Here is a 27786-nt window from a genome sequence, read left to right on the forward strand (position 1 = left end):
AATACATCCACAGGTACACCTCAAAATTGACTCAAATGATGTCAATTAGCCTATCAGAAGCTTCTAAAGCCATGACATCATTTTCTGGAATTTTCAAAGCTGTTTAAAGGCACAGTCAACTTAGTGTATGTAAACTTCTGACCCACTGGAATTGTGATACAGTGAATTATAAGTGAAATAATCTGTCTGTAAACAATTGTTGGAAAAATTACTTGTGTCATGCACAAAGTAGACGTCCTAACCGACTTGCCAAAACATAGTTTGTTAACAAGAAATTTGTGGAGTGGTTGAAAAACGAGTTTTAATGACTCCAACCTAAGTGTATGTTAACTTCCGACTTCAACTGTATCTTTCTCACTATTTTTCTGAATATCTTTTACTCTCTTCATTTAGTTCCTCTCTTTCTCTCCCCCTTAATTTTTCTCTTTCTCTTGTTGTCTCCACAACGGGGAAGAGCATCAGTATCCATTCTCCCAGCTCTTTCCCCTCCCTCTCTCCCCTCCTGTCTCCCCCTTTTCCCCCTCCCTCTCCCCCTCCTGTCTCCCCCTCTTTCCCCTCCCTCCCCCTCTCCTTTCTCTCCCTCTGTCCTCCCCCCTCCTGTCTCCCTCCTCTGTCTTCCCCCTCTCCCCCTCCTGTCTCCCCCCTCTGTCCTCCCTCTCTGTCCTCCCTCTCTCCCCCCTCTTCCCTCCTGTGTCTGGCCCACAGCCTGGCTAAAGTTAACTATCTATCAACCTGGGCCTCTGTGTGGTGGGGGATGATGGGCCTGGGATGGAGTCCCTGACCGTTTAGCAGGGTGCACTTTTGGGATTTTGTGTATGTGTGTACATTTTGTTCTCAACTGGCCTCATTTTGGTTTCAACTAGCCCAAAATTCTCCCCACACCTCCTCTCCCTGTCCCTCAGGCAATCAGCTCCCTCCTGATTGGTTTGTCACGGTGGCCTCTCAACAAGGAAATAATATTACTTATAACATGATGCTTCAACTAGTCCTGGAACTTTCAAAGTGTGTGATCAACTACTCAGCACAATCTTCACAAAATATCCATCTATATTGTTTAATTTTAGAGGTTAAATTGTAAGTAAGGACGTTTTTTCTGCGCCAATGTCCACCTCCACACCTCCTCAGTCTCCCTCCCTTTTTCTCTCCTCCTGCTCTCCATCTGTTCTTCTCTCCTTCCTCCTCTCATCCGTCCGGTTTGTCAGATTGTCAGAGTGATGGCAGTCCCACTGGGCTCTGTTCTCTTCCTCTTTTTAAGTGGTGAAATGTCTCTCTCTCGCTTTCCACTCGGTTTCACTTCTTCGCTTTTTCTCCACAACTTTCTTTCCCTTTGGCCTCATCCCCCATCTCTCTGTCTCTCTCTCTCTCCTTCCCTACATCATCCCCCATCTCTCTGTCTCTCTCTCTCTCCTTCCCTACATCATCCCCCATCTCTCTGTCTCTCCCTCTCTCCTTCCCTACATCATCCCCCATCTCTCTGTCTCTCTCTCTCTCCTTCCCTACATCATCCCCCATCTCTCTGTCTCTCTCTCTCTCCTTCCCTACATCATCCCCCATCTCTCTCTCTCTCTCTCTCCTTCCCTACATCATCCCCCATCTCTCTGTCTCTCTCTCTCTCCTTCCCTACATCATCCCCCATCTCTCTGTCTCTCTCTCTCTCTCCTTCCCTACATCACCCCTCATCTCTCTCTCTCTCTCTCTCTCTCCTTCCCTACATCACCCCACATCTCTCTCTCCTTCCCTACATCACCCCACATCTCTCTCTCTCTCCTTCCCTACATCACCCCACATCTCACTCTCTCTCTCCTTCCCTACATTAGCCCACATCTCTTTCTCCACTTTTCTCTCTCACTGTCTGACAGAAGTGTGTTAAGCTCTGTATCGATCGCCGTGGTAGCGAGGTCTTACCTGTCACTCAAGCTGTCAGTCAGAGAGACGGACTGTACTCTGATGTGTGATGCAGAGGGTTACTGTAAAAGGCTGCTGTGTGTGTGTGTGTGTGTGGTAAATAGAGCGAGTGAGGGAGTCAGAGAGGGAGAGAAAGAGAGAGAGCATTTAGTTGTAACCACAGAAGCAACCCCAAGACATCATCAAACGTCTTTCATTGCCACAGTTCCTATATATGGGCATTGAGAAGGTGGAAAAACGTGTCCTCTGTCGCATGTCTTGCATATGTGTGTTTGAGTGGAGGGGGTTCCATCTCTCGCTCTCGCTCTCGCTCTCTCTCTCTCGTCACACAGACTTGGATCCTCTATCCTCTCCATGTGAACGCAGACCGATGCCATGACAACCAAGGACCACTTTAGGTGTATGGGTGTGTCTGGTAAAGCGGTGCGGGGTTCCTTCAGCTGAAAGTACGACTTCTTAGAGAAAAATAAAGTATGAACTTTTTTCACTGTGGAGCCCCTGCAGAGAGAACGATGGAGAGAGAGATGGGGGGGAGGGAGAGAGGGAGAGAGGGAAGGCAAAGGGTTGACACGGTTGCTAGGCAACACAGAAATTCATAAAGTAGCAGGCGTGGGATATCCGCCCACTACAACCATTGACAAATCTGTACCAGATCAGGTCAGGTGCGTCAGAGCACTGCGCAATATCAGACACACACGCATACGGAAACACACACCCACACACATATGCACAGGAATGCACGGCTGCACGCTGCACGGCTGTACGCACGCAAATTGGGCCTAGTGCTCCCGAGTGGTGCAGCGGTCTAAGGCACTGCATCACAGTGCTAGAGGCGTCACTACAGACACCCTGGTTCAAATCCAGGCTGTATCACAACCGGCCGTGGTTGGGAGTCCCATAGGGCGGCGCACAATTGGCCCAGCGTCGTCCGGGTTTGGCCGGTGTAGGCCGTCATTGTGAATAAGAATTTATTCTTAACTGACTTGCCTAGTTAAATAAAGGTTCAATTCAACAACAAAAACCAGTGCAGGTTGGGAGAATCCAGGGTAAATGAATGGAGCTGGAAGGGTGTCCAATGCTGCAGCCATAGTAAGCTGTAGTGACCTTGTCACGCCCAGCCATCCTCTCGTCATCTCGCTAGAACATTCTGCTGACATTGTCAGGTGCTACCCTTGGGATTCTTAAAACCGCTGGGAGTGTGTGTGTTTGTGTGTTGTCCTCAGGGTTGCAGATAACTGTGTCCTCGAGGGGAAAAGAAAAGAACAGAGGTTCTTGAGGTCTGATAAAAGAGAGAGTCTTGGGGAACAGAGGATGAGGAAGAGGTGGGGTCAGATGTTTGAGTTTCATATCAGTCATAACCAAGATCAAATATAACTTTCCACTTTGTTCTTATACAGACTTCAATACACTTGAATATTTTTCATATGTGACCATTGTTATTTAAATTGATCATTGAGAAACACCCCCTGGATGTCTTGTGTGATGGTTTGCTCCATAGAACACACTGGCTGGAGTGTTCCAATGTGCTGGTTCGAAACCCCAACTAGGTGAAACATCTGCCGATGTGCCTTTGAGCAAGGCACTTAACCCTAACTGCTCCTGTAAGTCGTTCTGGATAAGAGCATCTGCTAAGTGACTAACGTTGCAATGTAAAAGTCAGGTAAATGGAGTTGAAGGAAGGCTGTTCAGGAGGTATCGTGGGTCCCATGTGGCTCAGTTGGTAGAGCATGGCGCCTTCAATGCCAGGGTTGTGGGTTCGATTCCCATGGTAGGCACTCACTACTGTAAGTCTCTCTGGATAAGAGCGTCTGCTGAATGACTCAAATGTAAAAAATGTAAGATAAGTGGAGAAAAGTGTGCGTGTGTTTGTGTGTAATTACATTCATTTCTCATGGCTAATATTTATGGAGAATGCATTAAGTAACAAATCAAATCAAGCTTTCAGACATGGAATGCAACACAATGTGCTTCACAGGAAAAAACAATGAAAATAAATATATATTTACATTACAACAAACATAAGAGGATAAAATATAAAATTAAACTGAATGACTAAAAAGCACCCTAAGGAAAAACAAAGCTAAAAAGTTGTTTTAAGAGCTCTTTTAAATATGTCCAGTTTCGGCCCGCCTCAGGTTCTCTAGCAGACTATTTCAGAGGCTGGGGGCATAGTAACTGCCTCTCCATGCCTCCTGGTCCTAGGCTTTGGGATAGTTAAAAGGCCAGTACCGAAGGACCTAACTGGGTACATAACTTAGAAGCATGTCTGACATGTATTGAGGTGCACAATCGTGGATGGATTTACAAATCAATAGAAATGAATTCTAAAACTCACAGGCAGCCAGTGCAGAGACCTTAAAATCGGTGTAGTATGTCCTGTTGATCTGGTCTTGGTCAGTACTCGTGCTGCAGCATTCTGTGTGTTTTGCAATTGACCAGTGGCTTTCTTGGGTAGACCAGACAGGAGAGCATTACAGGAGTCAAGCCTGCTTGTAAAAAAAGTATGGATGAGTCTCTCTGTATCAGCCTTAGAGAGAAACAGCAACACCTTGACAATGTTCCTCAGGTGGTAAAAATATGTTGGTCACATTCCTAATGTTTGATTCGAAATTGAGTTCAGAATCTAAAATAACACCTCGTTTTTTTACCTGGTAACACAGAAATATAAAGTTGTGTCTGCGTAGCAGTGAAAATCAATGCTGTGCTTTCTGATAACGCTGCCAAGGGGTAACATATATAAACTGAACAGTACCAGACCCAAAATGGAACGTTGTGGAATGCCACAACTCTCGACTGGTTAAATAGGTCTTAAAGAGGTCCTAAAGGACAGAGAGCTGTTTGGCATCTGTGTTCGCTTTAAAATAATTTACCTCTTTAACTAAGGCTGTCTCTGTGCTGTGGTGGGCCCGAATACCACATTGGATAAAAAAATTTGCTGGTTGAAAACCAATTTCTTAAGAATTTTACTTAAGAATGGAAGGTTGGAGATTGGCTGAAAATTGCAGAGAGCGGAAGAATCTAGATGACTTTTCTTCAGAAGGGGTTTCACCATAGCAGTTTATTGCAGTGGGGAAAGTGCCTGTGAAGTGATTAACAATAGCTTTCACTTCTTCAGCTATGCAATTAAAACCTGTTTTGAAGAAGGTGGTGGGGATAGGATCGAGAAGGCAAGTAGAAGGCTGAAGTTGTGATATCACTTTCCTGAGCATGTCTGTGTCAACCAGGGAAAATAAATCTATAGTGCCTTTGCATGGTAGTCTAATGCACATATCAAAACTTATCATCGGGTCTTGCTAGACTGAAACAGGCTGGGTATCTCTGAAATATGCCGCAAACTCATCACATTTAGATGTAGAGGAAAGTTCACATAGGTTTGTCAGGGTAGGATTTATCAGGCCATCAATGGTCGAGAAGAGCACTGTCGAATTATCCTGATTAATAGTGATCACGTTACAAAAATGAGCCCGTCTGGCATTTCTAATTGCTGTGGCCTTTTTCAACTTTACTGGAGCTATGGCATCAATGGTTGCCTTTAATTTGCTATTAAAGTTATCAACTAAATCATCACAAGAAGAAGGCAGAATAGGTGGTGGAGTATTGTTCATACACTCAATAACATCTGTATCAACGTCAGAGGTAAGATAGTATTTCTTAATAATGCGTTCAGTATTGCACTGCACTATGGGCAACAAGGTAGTAAAACATATGGAGTGGTGATCAGATAAAGCAACATCAACAATAGAGGATATGTCAAAAGAAAGCCCCTTGGTAATAACCAGGTCCAGAGTATGGTCGCGGTTATGGGTGAGCCAGGTAACATGTTAGATAAAGTCCATAGAGTTCAAAAGATTAATATGTTCGATGGCCTTGGCGTCAGTCTCTTAGTCAACATGAAAATTAAAATCGCCCAACACGATGATTTTATCATAGTTCTCAAGGACAATAGAGAATAGTTCAGAGAAATCAGTAAAGAAAGTCTGGCAGTACTTTGGTGGCCTCTACAGGTAACTGATGCACAGGTAAAAATACACCTAATGGAACAGCGGGGACTGTGAAGAGACACACAGGCAGGAACAGCTTGGGGCGGCAGGTAGCCTTGTGGTTAGAGCGTTGGGCCAGTAACTGTCTGTCAGTCTGTAAAACAGTTTGATGTTGCTGGAAATAATCCTGGAACCCCTGTGGTTAGGGTGAATCCCGTCTCTTTTAGTGCTGGTTGCTCCCACAGCAAATCAAATTTGTCACAAAAGGAGACATTCCTGTTTCTTCAGGTACTCATTCAGGGCAAAGAGTCGGCTGGAACGTTCCCAACCCCTTCGGTAGCACGGGAGGGGGCCAGAGATGATTATTGTCTTCCTGTGATAGCGAAGGGTCTTCAACATTGTTTGTAGTCCTCCCTCAGTTCCTCAGATTGCTTAAAACGAAGGTCGTTAAAACCTACCTGAGTGACGATGGTGTCAATATTGGAGTAGATGGCCAGAACTGTGGGCAGGAGAGAGTTGTTGTCATTGACATGGGCTCCTGGGTAACAGTGGACCTTGGTTGGGCACAGACCGTAGGCAGGCCAAAATCTCTCACCACCAAGCTGCCCATAATGATGGTGGTTGTGATGGAATCCGATGGGAAAACGACCTGCTGAACTGTGGTGGCGTGGGGGGCTGTTGGTATACACCCATCCATGCTGACTCCTGGGGCTGGTAGGTCCGTCTCAAACGGGGCAAAGCTGTTTGCTAGCTGAATCCGTTCTTCTCAGATAGATGTGTGGCCAGAATGCCTCCCCGATCTCCTACGCCTTGCAAGTATCCAGTCTCCCATGAGCCATGGAGTTGAGCTTAGCATCTGTCTGTTGGATTGGGACGGATCAACACTGCCCGACACATCGACATGGTCAAGACTTATTGACATATTGATACAACAGGGGCTAAGATGGGGAGAAGTCTGTCCATAATAAAGCGCTAATATACTTTCTTAACAACACTATCAACAAGGCAGGTCCTACAGGCCCTAGTTTGGTCGACCTGGACTACTGTTCAGTCGTGTGGTCAGGTGCCACAAAGAGGGACTTGAGAAAACTACAATTGGCTCAGAACAGGGCAGCACGGCTGGACCTTAAAAGTACACAGGGAGCTAACATTAATGATATGCATGTCAATCTCTCCTGGCTCAAAGTGGAGGACAGACTTTATCACTACTTGTTTTTGTAAGAGATGTTGACAAGCTGAATGTACCCAGGTGTCTGTTTTAAACTACTAGCATACAGCTCGGACACCCACGCATACCCCACAAGACATGACACAAGGTCTGTTTACAGTCCCCAAGTCCAGGACAGACTATGGGAGGCGCACAGTACTACATAGTGCCATGACTACATGGAACTCTATTCCACATCAGGAAACTGACGCAAGCAGTAGAATCAGATTTTTTAAAACAGGTCAATATACACCTAATGGAACAGCGGGGACTGTGAAGAGACACACACAGGAACAGATACACGCATGCACACACAAGCTCTAGCACATGCACTCTACACCCACGTGCATTGTAATATGGTTGTATTGTGGTGTTATACATGTTGTATTGTAGATATGTAGTGGTGTAATAATGTTATATGATTTACTGTTTTATCTTTTCTTGAATAAGTGCCTTAATGTGTTTGGACCCCAGGAAGAGTAGCTGCTGCCTTTGCAACAGCTAATGGGATCCCTAATAAATACAAATACAGCTTTGCTATAGGATGCATTTAAAACTGAGATTAGGTTTGACTGCGTTACAGCAAGGTCTGTGTACTTAGAAAGCAAGTTTCCTTTTCTCTCAGCCGAGCTAACAGCCAGAGGATCTCTTCCCTAAGATGCTTGATGGTGGTACATTTAGGGCAGACAAATCCCTGTCCATTTTCCAGTTCCACCTGATCTGCATCTGGTAGAAATCATCTTCCAGCACTGCTACCGTTAGCTGCTAGCCATCATGAAAACAGAGCAGGCTAACTGCTACTTAACAGGAATCCGGGACACAAACTTGCGGTCCCAGCCGTAAAGGCTGACCCCGTCATGGAACCAGTAGAAATACAAACTTTAGCTATTATTAAAAACGATTTAATGTAATCTATTTCATAAAAACACCTAACCGAGTGTCGACAGTACACTGTTTTGTTGAGCACTCTGATGACTTTTCATCAGAAATATGTGATTATGCTTTTTCAGCTAGTATTTATGGTTGATGCATTGTGTGTGTGTGTGTGTCCACACAGGTGGTTGTGTGTTTGTGTGTGCTTATGAGCACCCGTTTGTTTTTGTGTGTGTGGGTGTGTATGCATGCATGCTTACCCATGTGTGTCATTACTCTCTCATAATCCATACGACCAACACAGTTAGTTTATGATTGTGTTACCGTCGCTAATGTTTATGTGCAACACTATTCATCTTCCCTGGCATTTCCATGTTAAATATTCATACATTAGCTAATACAGTTAGCATGCGATTGGTTCCCACTGGCTAATCCTTCTAGTCAAGTCAGCGTTTTCTCACAACTCTCACAACTGCTAAAGTTCAGTCTCGGCTGGCATTGCTAATGTTGGCTATGATGCTATTAGACAACGTAATACAGTATTAGCCTATGTGGGTTCTACTTTGCAACTTATGTTCATCAGTAATATGCAGTTGACTCTAGATAAGTACACTAAGTTTAAATGTGCAGCACACTACACCATTTCCAAGATATCCTTCTAGATACTGTACAGTGCCTATAGAAAGTCTACACCTCCATTTTGTTGTGTTACAAAGTGGGATTGAAATAGATTTAATTGTAATTTTTTTGTCATTGATCTACACAAAATACTTGTTACGTATATGCCATAACAAAGTGAAAAGTAAATTATATATATTTTTTTACTAATTAATAAAACTTAAATAACCTAAATATAGTTGTTGCATAATTACTCTCCCCTTTGTTTAGGCAAGCCTAAATTAGTTCAGAAGTCAGATTTGGCTTAACAAATCACATGATAAATTATATGGCCTCACTCTATGTGAAATAATAGTGGTTGACGCATTTTTTGAATGACTACCCCCCTTCTTTTGTCCCCCATACATAGAACATAAGTCAGTTAAATGGCTGTGATAGGAGAAAATAAACATATTATGCATATCCAGTCTTCTTTAGTGCACTTATTCAAAGTCCCAAGCCATTGCACAAGAAGTCCACTTAGGTTCAAGGCAATATTCAAGGGCGTTGTATTTTTTTTATGGTTAATGTCATCTCTCCTTTAAATTATACCTATTTAAATGTTGTGGTTTTGTGGTACTGCCGTGGAAGTGCCATGTTTGGGAACTCTCTCTTTTCTCTAACCCATCTCTCCTCTCCTAGGCATCCCCGTCCTCTCTCTCTCTCTCTCTCTCTCTCTCTCTCTCTCTCTCTCTCTCTCTCTCTCTCTCTCTCTCTCTCTCTCTCTCTCTCTCATTCATACATATTTATATATATATATGATTTAACAGTTGGACCATACAGCCACTCTACGAAGGTCATAAATCCTCTACCACACATACTAAGGGTCCCCACTGCGTCATATATACTTTATGGTCCCTCCTAGAGAATCATACTGACTGAGTCACCCCAGGCCTTCATAACCAGCTAATATACAACTCGTCATATTTTATGATTCAGCTCTGTTCCTCACAAGTGATGATAAGGAAGTTGCTGTGGAATCCAAGTGGAGGCAGAAATCATCTCCTTGGAAAGTGGCATTTCTGCAGTATATAATCGGCATAACATGATTATAGGAATGGCCGCTGGATACTGGTGCTTGGTGTCATCGGAGGGCTGAAGAATAAGTCAGTGACCTACACTAGCTAAACGAGGACTGAAAAACAAGTTAGAGACCTACACTAGCTAAACGAGGACTGAAAAACAAGTTGGAGACCTACACTAGCTAAACGAGGACTGAAAAACAAGTTGGAGACCTGCACTAGCTAAACGAGGACTGAAAAACAAGTTAGAGACCTGCACTAGCTAAACGAGGACTGAAAAACAAGTTGGAGACCTACACTAGCTAAACGAGGACTGAAAAACAAGTTAGAGACCTACACTAGCTAAACGAGGACTGAAAAACAAGTTAGAGACCTACACTAGCTAAACGAGGACTGAAAAACAAGTTGGAGACCTACACTAGCTAAACGAGGACTGAAAAACAAGTTGGAGACCTACACTAGCTAAACGAGGACTGAAAAACAAGTTGGAGACCTACACTAGCTAAACGAGGACTGAAAAACAAGTTGGAGACCTACACTAGCTAAACGAGGACTGAAAAACAAGTTAGAGACCTACACTAGCTAAACGAGGACTGAGGAACAAGTTAAAGACCTACACTAGCTAAACGAGGACTGAAAAACAAGTTGAAGACCTACACTAGCTAAACGAGGACTGAAAAACAAGTTGGAGACCTACACTAGCTAAACGAGGACTGAAAAACAAGTTGGAGACCTACACTAGCTAAACGAGGACTGAAAAACAAGTTGAAGACCTACACTAGCTAAACGAGGACTGAAAAACAAGTTGGAGACCTACACTAGCTAAACGAGGACTGAGGGACAAGTTAGAGACCTACACTAGCTAAACGAGGACTGAAAAACAAGTTAGAGGCCTACACTAGCTAAACGAGGACTGAGGGACAAGTTAGAGACCTACACTAGCTAAACGAGGACTGAGGAACAAGTTCGAGACCTACCCTAGCTAAATGAGGGAGTTGGCAGGTGTTTTTCTGTATAAAGTAATCTATCAATGCGAGATAATCGCTCCCCTAGTATCAGTAGATGCGATAAAGGACACTAGCCTGGTCCCAGATCTGTTTGTGTTGTCTTACCTGGTTCAGAGTCATGAGAACCAATGATTTGATGTACACTGTGTCAATCAATCCACAAACAGATTTCAGATCAGTGTTAGTGTGAGTAGAACCTAATGTGCTCGTTGATCAGTGGTAAACATTTTCTCTGGTTCATTTTCTGTATCTCTTGAAGATTTCAGTGCCTCTCGAACTGTAATATCGAGATTTCGGCTGCAAGGCCTTTCTCAAGACACAAATGAAAGGTGAACGTTCACTAGAAAAGTTGATCAGTTGGTTGGAGGGCCTGCCTGAGTTTCTGATGAAGAGGCTGTCCTTGATGTTCTACTCTGGAGACTGCAGATGTTCCGCGCTCAGATGACTCAACTGGTTGCTATAGTTACGCCTTGTTAATGAAGAGCAGGTGTGTACAGTATGTTCCAGGAGTAATAAATGCCGATGTCATCACTGTGTCCAAATCAGGCAGTTCTATCCAGGGAAGAGCTACGGTGGAACGGATAATTACATGGTAATTATGGTAACTCATCGTTTTCGTATTCACCATTGTCATCGTCGTTGTCATCACCATTACCATCATCCTAATTTCTGCATTGAAGTAATGGAAATCAAATAAAATCCCAATAGATCAATAGTATTGATTCTTCATCCATACTCAGACCTGAATAAGCCCTTACTCTCTAACAAGATGACCATATACCTGAGTGATATGGAGCACTCCCCATGGCTGTGTACCTTGAGGGCCCTGCTCTAGCAGTTTTCTCAAGTCCATGGGGTTAGTAATAGTGCTCAGGGAAACTGATCCTGGCACCGGCTCTACTCAGGGAGGCCATGTTGGGGAGGTGGAGTAACTTCCTGAAAGGAGAGGTCAGGAGTGTTGTGTTGTGGGATGGTCTCAGAGGGACTATTGTCCTCTCATGCCCCGTTCCTCTACAACGGTTGCTGACCCCCGACCCCCTCCTCTAATCAAATATGAGGAAATGCCAGTGAATTACAGCGTCCTTCGTATCTGCTGCAGTCTGAACTGCTTGGACTGTCTGTTAGGCAGGGATAGGGGAGCAAGGGAAAGAGGAGTGGGTTAGAGAGCGAGAGAGAGACTGTTTGCACAGTGCTTAGGGGACAGAAACCAGGAGGAGTGGGATATGTGGAATGAGAGAGGGAGGAAGAGAGATTGAATGAAAAAAGTGGCTGTTCTGTTTTGCTCTTTATTGTTGTATTATTTTGGTCAAGAAATGAAAAAATAAGATGAACTTTTTGAAAAGAACCTGTAAGTCTGCAAGCACACACACAGAACACAACGGGTCAGAGTCACATGTCCTGCAGGATGGTAGCTCCAGGGACGTGACTGTAGTATCAACAGATTTCCTATTTGGGTTACCAGCCTGACACACACACACACACACACACACACACACACACACACACACACACACACACACACACACACACACACACACCTGCTAAGAGACTCCTAATTAGTGGCCGGAGAAGGACTCTTTTTGTCTGTTCCCTTCCTGTGGCAGACACACAAGTTCCTCTGTGTCCTATCTCTCCACAGATAAAGAGAGAGAGAGCGAGGGAGGAGAGAGGGAGAGAGAGGGAAAGAGAGGAAGTGTGTGTTTAAGACACCGTCTTGTTTGTGTTTGGACATGGAGCTCATTGCGTGAACCTACTCAACCTTCTCACCCCCTACACCAGGAAGTGGAGGTGAGATCAACTATTAACAGGTAACACAAACTGCCTTAGCACCTCTGAGTTGACTTGGTATGCAGATGGTGGTGTGGCGTCTCTGGTGCGCTGGCGTTTTACACACTTTCTGATTGAGTGGGAGTCTGGAGAGGTGGGGACTGGGGAGTGGGGGACTAAAGTGTCTGGTAGTAGAGAATGGCTCTCGCTTTGAGTTGAACGACTTTTACCTATTTATATAGAACAAATAGAACAAAATTGTGTTTGAGAGAGAGACAGGGAGACCGAAAGAGAGGGAGGAAATCCCTGCTTCAAACCCACTGTAGCATTCTTCCTTCACTTCCTCTGAACCAGCCCTTTTCTCGAACTCATTTTCGACCCTCCTTTCCTCGGGATTCAGTAAAACTGTTGTAGTTACTGTGAAGTAAGTTGGAATGTATCCACTAGGCTTTCATCTGTTTCTCCCTCTTTCTCTGGTTCTCTCAGTTCATCGCTGCGTTGCTCTCGTCTGTTTTATTCTCTCCGTAGTAAGTTTGGAGTTCCTCCACTGCCTCTCTCCCTGAGATGGCTGGGTGGAAGGGAGATAGGGAGAGGAGGAGGGAGAGGCTGAGGTGCTGGTGTGTTCTTTACACAGGCAGACAAGTAAACTTGAGAGATGAAGAGAAAAAGAGAGAGAATAAAAAGTCAGAGAGTGGGATATTGGTTTCTAGATTTATGTCAAAAAAGTATCTTTCAGAGAGAGAGAGAAAGACAGAGAGAGAACGTGAAATAAGAGCAGACAGAGCGGGAGAAAAGTGATGAAAGGGATATTGTGACAGGGAGGGAACATGATGTACATTAGGAAGTCAGAGAGGATAGAGAATGAGAAAAGAGAAAGAGGGTTTGATGTGGAGGATAAAGACAGAGGCATTCCTGTCTTCTCCCTCTGGACCACTGCATCCAGAGATGGGTTGCACAAAGAACCCAAGTTGTCTAATAAGCCCCAGAAGGGGAACCCATGATAGCGCCAGAGAAAGGTTGCGTCCCAGTTGGCACCCTGTTTCCTTTATAGTGCACTACTTTCGACCAGGGCACATGCATTAGGGCTCCGGTCAAAAGTAGAGCACTATATAGGGAATAGGATGCCATTTGGGACACAGTCTCTCTTGGGTTCTTCGTCTATCAGGAAATCTCAGTATAAAGGGTTTTGGCTGTAACTGTTAAGGGGACTCAATTCACAGGGCCACAGTTTTTGTCTCTAGTTTTTTATGGAGTGTAATTACTTCTGATGACTGTAAGCATATTGAGGTGAAATGTTAACCCGTACCATACTATTACTGTGTGAAACCACGTGTGACTTCACCGGCTGGTACTTTACATGGGCTAGAGTAATGTGACTCATTCAATAGACCTGCTGGTCTTTTGTGTATGTGTGCAACACGTGGTTGTGTGTGTGTGTGTGTGTGTGTGTGTGTGTGTGTGTGTGTGTGTGTGTGTGTGTGTGTGTGTGTGTGGTTGTGTGTCTGTGCAACACGTGGGTGTGTGAGAAAAGGAGCACACAGACTGAAGTTTTATATTAGCTAGTGTAATAGGACACATTGAGTAGTGAACGTGTGTGTGTGTGTGTGTGTGTATACACGAGACAGATTATCTAGGGAGTGATCATTCAATCAAAGATGATGATTCATCTTCTCTGCATGCGCTCAGTGCGTGATTGATGACCCAGTGGTGTCTGGGTAATGTAGTAGAAGCAGCTAACAGGAAGATGAATGGCTGTCGGAGTGAGACAATGAGGCGAAGAGGAGGGGGGCGTCGATAGGGTTCAGGGGAAATTAACACACCAGGGGTGAGTCATGGACAACGCCACGCCCCCGTCGCCACGGCGGTACCACGGCAACCAAATATGGTGGGGTGACCCGGGCGACGTCGCAGTAATGATGATGGAGTGGTGCATTATGGGAAACACAGGCATCTATTGCCCATGTGTCTCTGGTGAGAAATGTCTGTCTTTCCTGTGCCCTCCATTGCTCACTGTTGTTTTGATTTGGCATGGGTGCACATATGCCATATAGACAGGGACATTTAGTTCCAAGGGTTTTTCTGTCAACCCGCTGGGTCTCAACCTTTTCATACTGTCACAGGAATAGAACAACATGAACCTGGTTGCACACAGGACATCAGCCATTTTGGCTCAGTTGCAATGGAGTCATTGAGGGATGATCTCATGGTTTCTTCTATTTTGACTTGAAGGGAGCAACATGCAGTTTTTCTCAGAAACCACACTTGAGGCCGCCATGCTGTCTGGTTTTGCACTATGTCATGTGACGGGCCGGAGGCCTCAGCGAGGGTGATGGTTATCTCCTCTCAGTAGTAGAGGGGGACCCTGGGATATATGGTCTCCAGTCTTTCTACTATATCAACATCTGGTTACACAGGGTTATAAAGAAAGAGAAAAGAATAAAACATACTGTCACAGTGTTGCCCATTAGCTTATTTTTTGTTGCTAAATCTGTGTATTTCTGTGTATTTTCTATGTATTTCCTCTCTGTCATTGCTTATTTTTTTGTTGCAAAATCGGTGTATTTCTGTGTATTTCTGTGTATTTGCTCTATCTGGTCGTGCCTGTGCTTATTAAATCAATTGCAGTACAATCAACTCCCTAGATTCAGCAGGGGAGCAGGCCTGAACAGTGTTTAAATTGAACCCTGTCCTTGAGGTGGATGAGTTATGATGATGGGTTGTTTGTCTGATCTGATGGTACCAAGGGCAGTAAACAAACATTGTTGATTCAACGTTCAAGGTTATACATTGAACATTGGCCGTGCTTGTCAATGTACATACACAAATATTCTGTCGTTTCCACACGTGAAACTACCCACGACATTCTCACCATGTTCCTCCCTCTCTCCCGCTCTCTCTCTTTCTCCCCCTCCCTCCCCATATCAGGACTCGAAGCGCTCGGCAGAGATCGTACCGTCGCCCTCCCTTGACGTGTTCTTACCGGAGGATGAGGACAATCCGTATGAGTCCGTCACCACCGCCGTGACCCGCAAACCCTGCTCGCTGGACATCGGCCTCTTCAACGCCTGCCCCCTCAACGGTAAGGACACACCCAAACCACCTGTTCAACAACCTCTGTATACTACATTCACCTCCGTCACCGTTGTCAGTACCGTCACTGCTGTAGATTTTGAATATATACTACCTGTCGCAAGTTTTAGAACACCTACTTATTCAAGGGTTCTTCTTTATTTTTATTATTTTCTACATTGTAGAATAATATTGAAGACATCAAAACTATGAAATATAACATGGAATCATATAGTCAACGAAAAAGTGTTAAACAAATCAAAATATATTTTAGATTTTAGATTCTTCAAATAGCCACCCTTTGCCTTGATGACAGCTTTGCACACTCTTGGCATTCTCTCAACCAGCTTCATGAGGTAGTCACCTGGATTGCATTTAAATTAACAGGTGTGCCTTGTTAATTTGTGGAATTTCTTTACGTCTTAATGCGTTTGAGCCAATCAGTTGTGTTGTGACAAGGTAGGGTGGGTATACAGAAGTTAGCCCTGTTTGGTAAAAGACCTTGTCCATATTATTGCAAGAACAGCTCAAATAAGCAAAGCGAAATGACAGTCCATCATTACTTTAAGACATGAAGGTCAGTCAATACAGAAAATGTCAAGAACTTTGAAAGTTTCTTTAAGTGCAGTCGCAAAAACCATCAAGCGCTATGATGAAACTGGCTCTCATGAGGACCGCCACAGGAATGGAAGACCCTGAGTTACCTCTGCTGCAGAGGATAAGTTCATTAGAGTTAACAGCCTCAGAAATTGCAGCCCAAATAAATGCTTCATAGAGTTCCATATGTGGAATTTCATATTTTTGATGTCTTCACTATTATTCTACAATGTAGAAATAGTAAAAGAAAAACCCTGGAATGAGTAGGTGTGTCCAAATTTTTGACCGGTACTGTATATAATGAAGTAATAACAGGAACAACAATGGTCAGCTCCGTAACAACAGTCACCTCCGTTACCATTGGCCACACCGTCACAGTCGTAGATGTTGAAATTGTGAATGAAGTAAACAGTATCCAGGACAGTGGTGAGGGTCACTACCGTAACCACAGTTACCCCTGTCACCGCTGTCTTAACCCTCACAGCTATTGGATGTGAATAAAAGAGATCTGGACTGAGTGATGTTTCATACTGTAGGATATCTGGAGATCAAGATAGACCAAACTGTCGCGCAGTCACCACTCAGCAGCAGGTCCACATTCTCGTTGTCATTGATACCATATCCGCTCTGTCAGTGTGTTTTTCACGAGGGCATAGAACTCCTTTTAGTTCTAAGCCGTCACTGCCGAAGCCGTCGCAGCACAGTGCCCAGGGTTCTCATTTTACTCTCTACCAATACCATGGTGGGCTACACCACGGGTTGTCCTGGCAACTGTGCCTCTACCACACTCCCAGTAAATAGGTGGTGAGTCAGCGGTGGGTTGTCATGGTAACTGTGGTTGAATCACTCGTGGTGAGAGTCAGGCTGTTTGTTTTTTGGTTGGATTTTGCTGTGTGATTGACTTCTAATGGGTAAAGGAAACTTACATGCAGTTGTATACATCTCTGGTGTGTGTGGAGCTTCTTCATGTCAGTCTACAAGGACAGTCACTCTGAGTCACTCCTTCACACACACACACAGACTTCAGAGGTGAGATTTCTCCAGGGGTCAGCTCAGGAGGAGTGCTAACTAAACTAATCAGAGGACGGCTGGGGGAATCAGGGATTCCTGCATTTAGCCCAATCACTCAGATCTCTAATGAGACATGACTGTGAGCCACTCACACGCTCTCTTTTCTGGGGAGAGAAAAGAAACAAGAGACAGAGAGAGAGAGAGAGAGAGAGAGTGAGAGAGACATGGAGAGAAAGCGAGAGATGGAGAGAAGGAGTGACTGAAAAAGTGCGAGAGAGACATGGAACAAGGAGAAGAGCCCAGTCTGGGGCTGAACATTTCCCCGGTATTTTACAAATGTTCCATCCCAAGAATAAATCACTTTTCTCCCGGATAACTCTGTTTTTCCTGACAAAATTGCAAGCGTATAAAGCGTATCTGTCACGCCCTGACCTTAGAGATCCTTTTTAGTCTCTATTTGGTTAGGTCAGGGTGTAACTAGGGTAGGCAATCTAGGTTTTCTATTTCTTTGTTGGCCGGGTATGGTTCCCAATCAGAGGCAGCTGTCTATCGTTGTCTCTGATTGGGGATCATACTTAGGCAGCTTTTTTTCCCACCTGTAGTTTGTGGGATCTTGTTTTGGTACTGTGCTGTTTAGCCCTACTAAACGTTACATTTCGTTTGTATTTTTTTTTTCCTGTTTTTTTTTGGTTTCATTTAATAAAGAAAGATGTATGCCTACCACGCTGCACCTTGGTCCAATCCTTCCAACAACGATCGTAACAGAAGATCCCACCACAAACGGACCAAGCAGCGTGGCCAGGAGGAGCAGACATCCTGGACATGGGAGGATATCTTGGACGGTAAGGGATCCTGGACGTGGGAGGAGATCCGGGCCGGAAGGATCGCCTTCCATGGGAGCAGACGGAGGCCGTGAGGGAGGAGGAACAACGATGATGCCGGGGTTCGCGACCATGAGGGAAGCCCGAGAGGGGCACACGGGGTGGTTGGCGGAGCCAGGGTTTGAACCAGAGCCAACTCCCCGTACTCACGAGGGCATCCACAGCCCAGTGCGTTCTGTGCCAGCTCCCCGCACTTGCCATGCGAAAGTGGGCATCTGTCCGGGTGGCGCCGGCTCAGCGCGCCTGGTCTCCAGTGCGCCTCCTCGGTCAAGGACGTCCTGTGCCGGTTCTACGCACCGTGTCTCCAGTGCGCCTCCACAGCCCAGTGCGTCCGGTGCCAGCCCCCCGCACTTGCCGTGCTAAGGTGGTCATCTGTCCAGGACGCCTTGTGCCAGCTCTATGCTCCAAACCTCCAGAGAAGGTCCGCAGTCCGGAGCCTCGTGCGACGGTCCGCGGTCCGGAGCCTCGTGCGACGGTCCGCGGTCCGGAGCCTCGTGCGTCGGTCCGCGGTCCGGAGCCTCGTGCGACGGTCCGCGGTCCGGAGCCTCCTGCGACGGTCCGCGGTCCGGAGCCTCCTGCGACGGTCCGCGGTCCGGAGCCTCCTGCGACGGTCCGCGGTCCGGAGCCTCGTGCGACGGTCCGCGGTCCGGAGCCTCCAGCGACGGTCCGCGGTCTGGAGCCTCCAGCGACGGTCCGCGGTCCGGAGCCTCCTGCGACGGTCCGCGGTCCGGAGCCTCGTGCGACGGTCCGCGGTCCGGAGCCTCCAGCGACGGTCCGCGGTCCGGAGCCTCGTGCGACGGTCCGCGGTCCGGAGCCTCCAGCGACGGGCCCCCGGTCCGGAACCTCCTGCGACGGGCCCCGGTCCGGAGCCTCCTGGGACGGTCGGCAGCCGGAGCCTCCAGCGGGGGTTCCCATTCCGGAGTCCCCGGCGACGATCTACGGTCCGGAGTCCCCGGCCGCGATCTACGGTTCGATTCCTCCGGCGATGATAAACGTTACATTTCGTTTGTATTTTTTTTATTTTTCCGGTCTTCATTTAATGAAGAAAGATGTACGCCTACCACGCTGCACCTTGATCCAATCCTTCCAACAACGATCGTAACAATATCAATATGTCTGGCTTTGATCAGCATGAAATTCAAGCCTGATGCTACCTGAGCCTGATAAGCCATACATTAAAGCCATTTTATGAGCCATACATTGAAGACATTTTATGAACCCAAGCACCAAAAAACCCAAATGATTGTGCCGTTATCCAAGACATAGTCTATGTATACCTGGAATAGGATAAAGCAATCCTTCTGACCCCCCCCCCCCAAAAAAAAAAAAAATATATAGATGTACTATTGTAAGTGGTTGTTCCACTGGATATCATAAGGTGAATGCACCAATTTGTAAGTCGCTCTGGATAAGAGCGTCTGCTAAATGACGGAAACGTAAACGTATTACAGTATAGGCTACCGCACATTACGCACGACAGAAGAACAAAGCCCATAGATGTAGCTAGCTACAATGCATTCGGAAGTACTCAGACCCCTTGACTTTTTCCACATTTTGTTACGTTACAGCATTATTCTAAAATGTATAACATTGAAAACAGGTTTTTAGAAATGTTTGCAAATGTATGAAACATATAAAACAGAAATACCTTATTTACATAAGTATTCAGACCCTTTGCTATGAGACTCGAAATTGAGCTCAGTGCATCCTGTTTCCATTGATCATCCTTGAGATGTTTCTACAACTTGATTGGAGTCCACCTGTGGTCAATTCAATTGATTGGACATTGTTTGGAAAGGCACACACCTGTCTATATATGGTCCCACAGTTGACAGTGCATGTCAGAGCAAAAACCAAGCCATGTGGTCAAAGGAATTGTCCATAGAGCTCAGAGACAGGATTGTGTCGAGGCACAGATCTAGGGAAGGGTACCAAAAGATTTCTGCAGCATTCTGCGGCCAGCTCTTCTTAGAGCTGGCCGCCCGACCAAACTGACCAATTGGGGGAGAAGGGCCTTGCTCAGGGAGGTGACCAAGAACCCAATGGTCACTCTGACAGAGCTCCAGAGATCCTCTATGGAGATGGGAGAACCTTCCAGAAGGAACTCCATCTCTGCAGCACTCCACCAATCAGGCCTTTTTGGTAGAGTGGCCAGACCGAAGCCACTCCTCAGTAAAAGGCACATGCCAGCCCACTTGGAGTTTGCCAAAAGGCACCCAAAGGACTATGACCATGAGAAATTCTCTGGTCTGATGAAACCAAGATTGAACTCTATTCCACATGTTGTTGTGTTACAGCCTGAATTCAAAATGTATTTAAAATATATTTTTTCACACCCATCTACCCCACAAAGTGAAAACATGTTTTGAAACGTAAAACGTGTTGCAAATGTATTGAAAATGAAATACAGAAATATCTGATTTACATAAGTATTCACACCCCTGAGTCAATACTTTGTAGAAGCACCTTTGGCAGCGATTAAATTTTTTATTTAACCTTTATTTAACTAGGCAAGTCAGTTAAGAACAAATTCTTATTTACAATGACCATCTGTGCAACTCCCTATGGGACACCCAATCACGACCGGATGTGATGCAGCCTGGATTTGAACCAGGTACTGCAGTGATGCCTCTTGCACTGAGATGCAGTGTCTTAGACCACTGCGCCACTCGGGAGCCCAATTACATCTGTGAGTCTTTCTGGGTAAGCCTATAAGAGCTTTCCACACCTGGATTTTGCAATATTTGTCTATTATTCTTTTCACAATTCTTCAAGCTCTGTCAAATTGGTTGTTGATCATTGCTAGACAACCATTTTTAGATCTTGCCGTAGATTTTCTAGTAGATTCTTGAACAGGATTATCTGTTTTGGATGCAATTTGAATGGAATTGATGGAGAGAGAGAGAGACTGCGAGAGAGTGCTCACTTGCACTCTGATTTAAAGCAATGATATTCGAGTGATAGGCTGTTTTAAAACAAAAAAATTATGTTTACAAATAAAAAAATAAGGTGACCCCAAAAGCCAGATGGAGATGTGTAAATTAGACACACATTCAGTGTTTATATTAATGTAGCATAAACTATGTTGCAGGAAATGTAGGCCTACCTGTCACAAGATGGAGTTACCATGATGAGATGAAACATTCATTGTAAACTTACTGAGATGCGCTGTCTGTCCCCACCCTGAGCGTTGATGATTGGTCATGCAGATAGCAGAGAGAAGGCTGTAGAGAAGCAAGATTTAGACAATGCATATCATTTAATAGTTCCATTTCATGTCATGCTGTTCATAGAAATAATTTATTATAATATACCGATTTCTCTCAGTTATTTATCCCGGGAAAAGGGAGTGGAGTTTGGGCTGTAAATCTCAGTAAATCTCAGTAACCCGGTTCCCAGTATTCAACCCTAGCCCAGTCACATGCTGTCCTATGCTGTAGTTAGCTGGCAGCGCAACAGGCAGCATTAGTTTTAAAGGAAAGATACCTGTCCTCAGAGATGATGACTAAGTCAGTAGCATCCACCAGAAATAACCCTTCTGTCTCACAGTATGCATTATGTCTTAGCGTTGCACTTTCCCCTGCCACTGTATCTACTTAAATGTACTCCTCAATCTCTTTCCCCCTCTCTCTCTCTCTCTCTTCCCCCCCTCTCTCTCTTTCTCCCCCTCTCTCTCTCTCTTTCTCTCCCTCTCTCCCTCTCTCTCGTCCTCTCTCCTTCACAATGTAAGATCACCTCAAACGGACCATTCACAGCCACTGTGTCTCTGTGTGTGCTGCAGAAACACATAGGCTCCACATACTGCATAATGAAACCTCTTCAGCACAACAGGAAACGTCAATGGGGGGGAAGACGCAGCACAGTAGCAATCTGTCCCCATGCAGTTACATTTACCAAACAGCTAGAATAGTAAGGGACTCTTATGTACTGTATAATCTAGCAGCGTATAAAGGAGCCCACAGACAGGGATATTATGGGTCTTTTGAAAGCAGGGTGTCTTAATATAGTGACGATGAGGCTTAGAGGCCTGCAATCACGTACAGGGCAGGAGACAGAAGGCTAGCTATCACCGCTAAGTGGTTAGCGGTAATGGCTATCGACTCAAGGGTAAACACATGGGCTACTGCAGCCACACACATACACACACTCACCAAATATACGCAGACATGCGCGCACACACACGCACACACACACCAGAAAAGACTTCTTGACACACACAAACTTTCATTTTCAATTGACCCTCCCACAGCATCTACTCCTCCCTTCCTCCGATCCAATGCTTCCACTCCTCTCTGCTCCCCCCCTCCTTTATCCTCCTTCCCTTCTTTCCCTGAGGCTAAAGCCAAGATGTCGTTCTGTTCCAGTCCATTTCCCCCCATGATGAAGCTCTGGAGGTGACATTTGGGTAATTGTGCTCTGACTAACCAACGACAACACGAAATAAGAAGCACAACTAACTCTCCAGGCTCTGCCATTAGAACAGTCATGCCCCATTGAGTATGGGCAAGGAGGGTAAGGAGGGGAGGGGTGGGGTGTGGGAGGAATCGTGAGCCATACACACACGTTACACACACACTTTCACTCCTCCATCCCTCCCGCGCTCTGAGATTTTCCCCGCCACTTGTTGGCAGCCATTTTGTTTGAATCATTAATAAGGAGTGGTGAACTGCTCATGAATATTCACGTCTAATTGACCAACCACCTGTGTTCATGCATACAGAGTCAACACCATATCTCTCTAGAGTCAGAGGCTGGGGTTGTGGAATACTACCAAGATGGATATTATTATCAGTATGGCAAGGCTGAACACTGTCAAATGATCATGAGACCAATACGGTAGGAGACAGATGGTACAATATGTTTTTCATATCAAGAGGGTAGACTAGGTTTGAACACAGCCTATACAATATTACTATGCTAATAACTATGTTTCTACTGAGCAAAAAATATAAACTCAAAACCTTGAAGTACCTAAGGTATACTTGGATCGGCGTTGAAGGATTTATGACAGTCAGCTGTTTGATCATAAGTTGAAGCAGTTGTTGTTAGTTAGTACAAGGCTGGAACAAAACCATACACATCCTGTGGGTCTCCAGCAATAAAAATAAAAAAAACATCAAAATTGTTGGGATAAAGTCTGCAAACTTTTAGCTCAAGGCTTATTCCTTCAGCGGCAGATCCTGGCTTGAAACATTGTTTTTGTTTACTAGGTGACTCACAAGAAAACTTCCAAATCCGTCTGAGAACCACTGATCTGTGATATGAAAAAGGCCAAGATAATAGCACATCTCTGAAATGGTTTTAGATTGCTCTGATAGTGCCATCGAGCTGAAAGTTGTTAAAGTTCTGGGCCTATTTACACAGACAGCTGAACATCAAATGACTAGAATCACCCCCTCCAAATTATGGGCTGTTAGAATTGCACATGATTTCATGTTCCTAAACATTCTTTCAGATCTTAGAACTTTCATAGGTTAAAGTTCAAGTGTGGACACACCGATAAAGACAGAGAAAAGAGAGTGTGTGTGTGTGTGTGTGGTGTGTGTGTGTGTGTGTGTGTGTGTGTGTGTGTGTGTGTGTGTGTGTGTGTGTGTTAGCATTTTGTCAGGTGCCCAGTTGTGGTGCAAGCTTTTGTTTTGCAGTGTTAGGATAGTTCCAGAGAGGGGGGTTTCGCTCTCTGGAAGTCCAGTTTGGATGCTCTTTCCCTGGGTGTGAAGTATCTGGGCTACCCCTCTCATCCTGTCCGGTTGGAGGTTCTCAAGCCTATTCCGTGTGTGTCTGTGTGTGTGTGTGTGTACCATAGCTGTTTCAAAGTAGCATGTTGTTTTGTTGCACATTCGACACTGAAGGACAATCCTGTATGAGATGTAGCATTGAGAGGCAGACCTGTAATTGGTGCATTCTGCGACAAGGTAGTGGGAGCTTAACTTTAATTGGTTAATGGGGTATGGCATTGGGAGCATGTGAGCTGTACAACTGTAAACACAGGCATTAACCCAAACACACACAAACACGCGCATAAACACAAACAAACACACACATACTGTACATACATACACACACACCCTATATAGCCCCAGGATAATATCCCACCAGTACATACTGTACATACATACACACACACCCTATATAGCCCCAGGATAATATCCCACCAGTACATACTGTACATACATACACACACACCCTATATAGCCCCAGGATAATATCCCACCAGTACATACTGTACATACATACACACACACCCTATATAGCCCCAGGATAATATCCCACCAGTACATACTGTACATACATACACACACACCCTATATAGCCCCAGGATAATATCCCACCAGTACATACTGTACATACATACACACACACCCTATATAGCGCGGGCATATTTTTTCTTGAGCGGATGGTCGGGGGGCAGGAACATAATTATAAATAATTTGTAGACTGCAAATTGGCTGCAAGAAGCCCAAACAGATATAATATTTGACTAAAACATAATCATTTCAAAACTTGCTTATATTTGTATATAATCACATATATCTCCCTATTATGCGTGGGAATACTTTATAACAGATTTCCTAAATTAAAATCACTATGAGCTGATTTGCTGGTCTTTTTACAGTCTTTTATGTTTAACAAGTTACATTTTGCTCAGGAATCTTGGGGGGGCAAATAAAATCACCCGCGGGCCAGATTCGGCCCGCTGGCCGCCAGTTGGGGAACCCTGCTGTACTGCATGCCTGCATTAACTAGCTGTACAGCTGGTCTGGCCTATGAACACAGACTGGTCTGCCTGTGCTGCTAACACAGACTGTCTTTGTAACACACACACACACCCTCTCATCAATCATCAGTGCTGACAGGCTTATTTACGCTACAGGAAAATACCATATCTGTCTATATTTATACCTCTGATCACCTCTCTCTTTCTTTCTATTTCTATATCTCTCGCTGTCTCGCTGTCTCTCTCCCCCCTTTCTCTGTCTCTCTACCTATCTTCTCTCTCTCATACAAACACTTTCTTCCTCCCTCTCGCTCCTCTCTCTGCTGTGTCTCTCACTTATATAGCCCGCTCTTTCTCTACCTCTCGCTACATCTCCTGTCAACTACCTCCCTCCCTCAGACTGTCTTTGTAACATTGGATACACACACACACACACACACACACACACACACACACACACACACACACACACACACACACACACACACACACACACACACACACACACACACACACACACACGTCAATCATCAGTGCTGACAGGCTTATTTACTCTACAAGAAAATAGAAAATACCATATCTGTTTATATGTATCCCTCTGATCGCCCCCCCATCTCTCTCTCTCTCTCTCTCTGTCGCTCACTGTCTCTCTTCCTCTGTCTCTTTATCTCTGTCCCTCTACCTATCTTCTCATACAAACACTTTCTTCCTCCCAGATAGGTTTGGATGGTATACTGTATGTACCATATGTACCAGGGGTATTCAACACTTACCATACGAGGTCCAGAACCTACTGGTTTTCTGTTCTATCTGATTCATTAATTGCACCTACCTGGTGTCCCTGTTCTACATCAGTCCCTGATTAGAGGGGAACAACAACAAAAAAGCAGTGGAACTGGCTTCGTTGTCCAGATGTGAGTTGTTCTATACCGTCAATACTATTGAAACAATTTCTTATAATTGTTTTATACATTTCAATATAAACTCAGCAAAAAAAGAAACGCCCCTTTTTCAGGACCCTGTCTTTCAAAGATAATTTGTAAAAATCCAAATAACCAGGAGGAGATGCACTGCAGTACTTCTACACCTGCATTGCTTGCTGTTTGGGGTTTTAGGCTGGGTTTCTGTACAGCACTTTGAGATATCAGCTGATGTAAGAAGGGCTATATAAATACATTTGATTTGATTTTTCAGTACTTAATGCAGCTGGTGGCCACACCAGATACTGACTGTTACTTTTGATTTTGACCCCCCCCCCCCCCCTTTGTTCAGGGACACATTATTCCATTTCTGTTAGTCACATGTCTGTGGAACTTGTTCAGTTTATGTCTCAGTTGTTGAAGCTTGTTATGTTCATACAAATATTTACACATGGTAAGTTTGCTGATAATAAACGCAGTTGACAGTGAGAGGACGTTTCTTTTTTTGCTGAGTTTATATTTGAGTAATAAGCATTTCACCACACCCGGAATAACATCTGCTAAATATGTGTATGCGACCAATAAAATTTGATTTGATGTTATATATTTGTTGTTACTTTTTAAGTAAATGCCTGCAGTCAACTTGTGCAATACGTTAGGACATGGCTCTACAACCCTGTTGACGGAGCGCTGCCCTCCTGTAGGTTTTCGCTCCAACCCCAGTTGTAACTAACCGTATTCAGGTTATCAACCAGCTAATTATTATATGCTCTAGATTGAGGGAGTCCCTCGGACGCCCTCCGGCGGGGGGAAAACCTACAGGACTGTAGCTCTCCAGGAACAGGGTTGGAGTTAAACCACGGCGTAGCCCCAGGACGGGTGGGGCCTCAGGCGTGCTCCAGGAACAGGGTTGGAGTTAAAACCTACAGGACTGTAGCTCTACAGGAACAGGGTTGGAGTTAAAACCTACAGGACTGTATCTCTCCAGGAACAGGGTTGGAGTTAACCACGGCGTACCCCAGGACGGGTGGGCCTCAGGCGTGCTCCAGGAACAGGGTTGGAGTTAAAACCTACAGGACTGTAGGTCTCCAGGAACAGGGTTGGAGTTAAAACCTACAGGACTGTATCTCTCCAGGAACAGGGTTGGAGTTAAAACCTAAAGGACTGTAGCTCTACAGGAACAGGGTTGGAGTTCAAACCTACAGGACTGTAGCTCTACAGGAACAGGGTTGGAGTTCAAACCTACAGGACTGTAGCTCTACAGGAACAGGGTTAGAGTTAAAACCTACAGGACTGTAGCTCTACAGGAACAGGGTTGGAGTTAAAAGCTACAGGACCTATAGCTGTACAGGAACAGGGTTGGAGTTAAAACCTACAGGACTGTAGCTCTACAGGAACAGGGTTGGAGTTAAAACCTACAGGACTGTATCTCTCCAGGAACAGGGTTGGAGTTAAAACCTAAAGGACTGTAGCTCTACAGGAACAGGGTTGGAGTTCAAACCTACAGGACTGTAGCTCTACAGGAACAGGGTTGGAGTTCAAACCTACAGGACTGTAGCTCTACAGGAACAGGGTTAGAGTTAAAACCTACAGGACTGTAGCTCTACAGGAACAGGGTTGGAGTTAAAAGCTACAGGACCTATAGCTGTACAGGAACAGGGTTGGAGTTAAAACCTACAGGACTGTAGCTCTACAGGAACAGGGTTGGAGTTAAAACCTACAGGACTGTAGCTCTACAGGAACAGGGTTGGAGTTAAAACCTACAGGACTGTAGCTCTACAGGAACAGGGTTGGAGTTAAAACCTACAGGACTGTAGCTCTACAGGAACAAGGTTGGAGTCAAAACCTTCAGGACTGTAGCTCTCCAGGAACAGGGTTGGAGTTAAAACCTACAGGACTGTAGCTCTACAGGAACAGGGTTGGAGTTAAAACCTACAGGACTGTAGCTCTACAGGAACAGGGTTGGAGTTAAAACCTACAGGACTGTAGCTCTACAGGAACAGGGTTGGAGTTAAAACCTACAGGACTGTAGCTCTACAGGAACAGGGTTGGAGTTAAAACCTACAGGACTGTAGCTCTACAGGAACAGGGTTGGAGTTAAAACCTACAGGACTGTAGCTCTCCAGGAACAGGGTTGGAGTCAAAACCTTCAGGACTGTAGCTCTCCAGGAACAG

The 27786-nt window shown here is 45.1% G+C and overlaps 1 protein-coding gene across 4 annotated transcripts in view; it reads left to right on the forward strand.

Annotated features, from left to right (window-relative positions):
- LOC106576444 (ankyrin repeat and sterile alpha motif domain-containing protein 1B) overlaps positions 1–27786 on the forward strand; it is a 324199-nt gene that overhangs the window by 133877 nt on the left and 162536 nt on the right. For all 4 annotated transcript variants that reach the window (XM_082964025.1, XM_045699996.2, XM_082964026.1 and 1 more), the window contains exon 12: positions 15344–15497. In XM_082964025.1, the coding sequence (XP_082820151.1) occupies positions 15344–15497 (154 nt within the window). The remainder of the gene's footprint in view (positions 1–15343; positions 15498–27786) is intronic.

Source organism: Salmo salar, chromosome 17 (genome assembly GCF_965601325.2).
Source record: "Salmo salar chromosome 17, fSalSal1, whole genome shotgun sequence".
Lineage (NCBI taxonomy): Eukaryota > Metazoa > Chordata > Actinopteri > Salmoniformes > Salmonidae > Salmo > Salmo salar.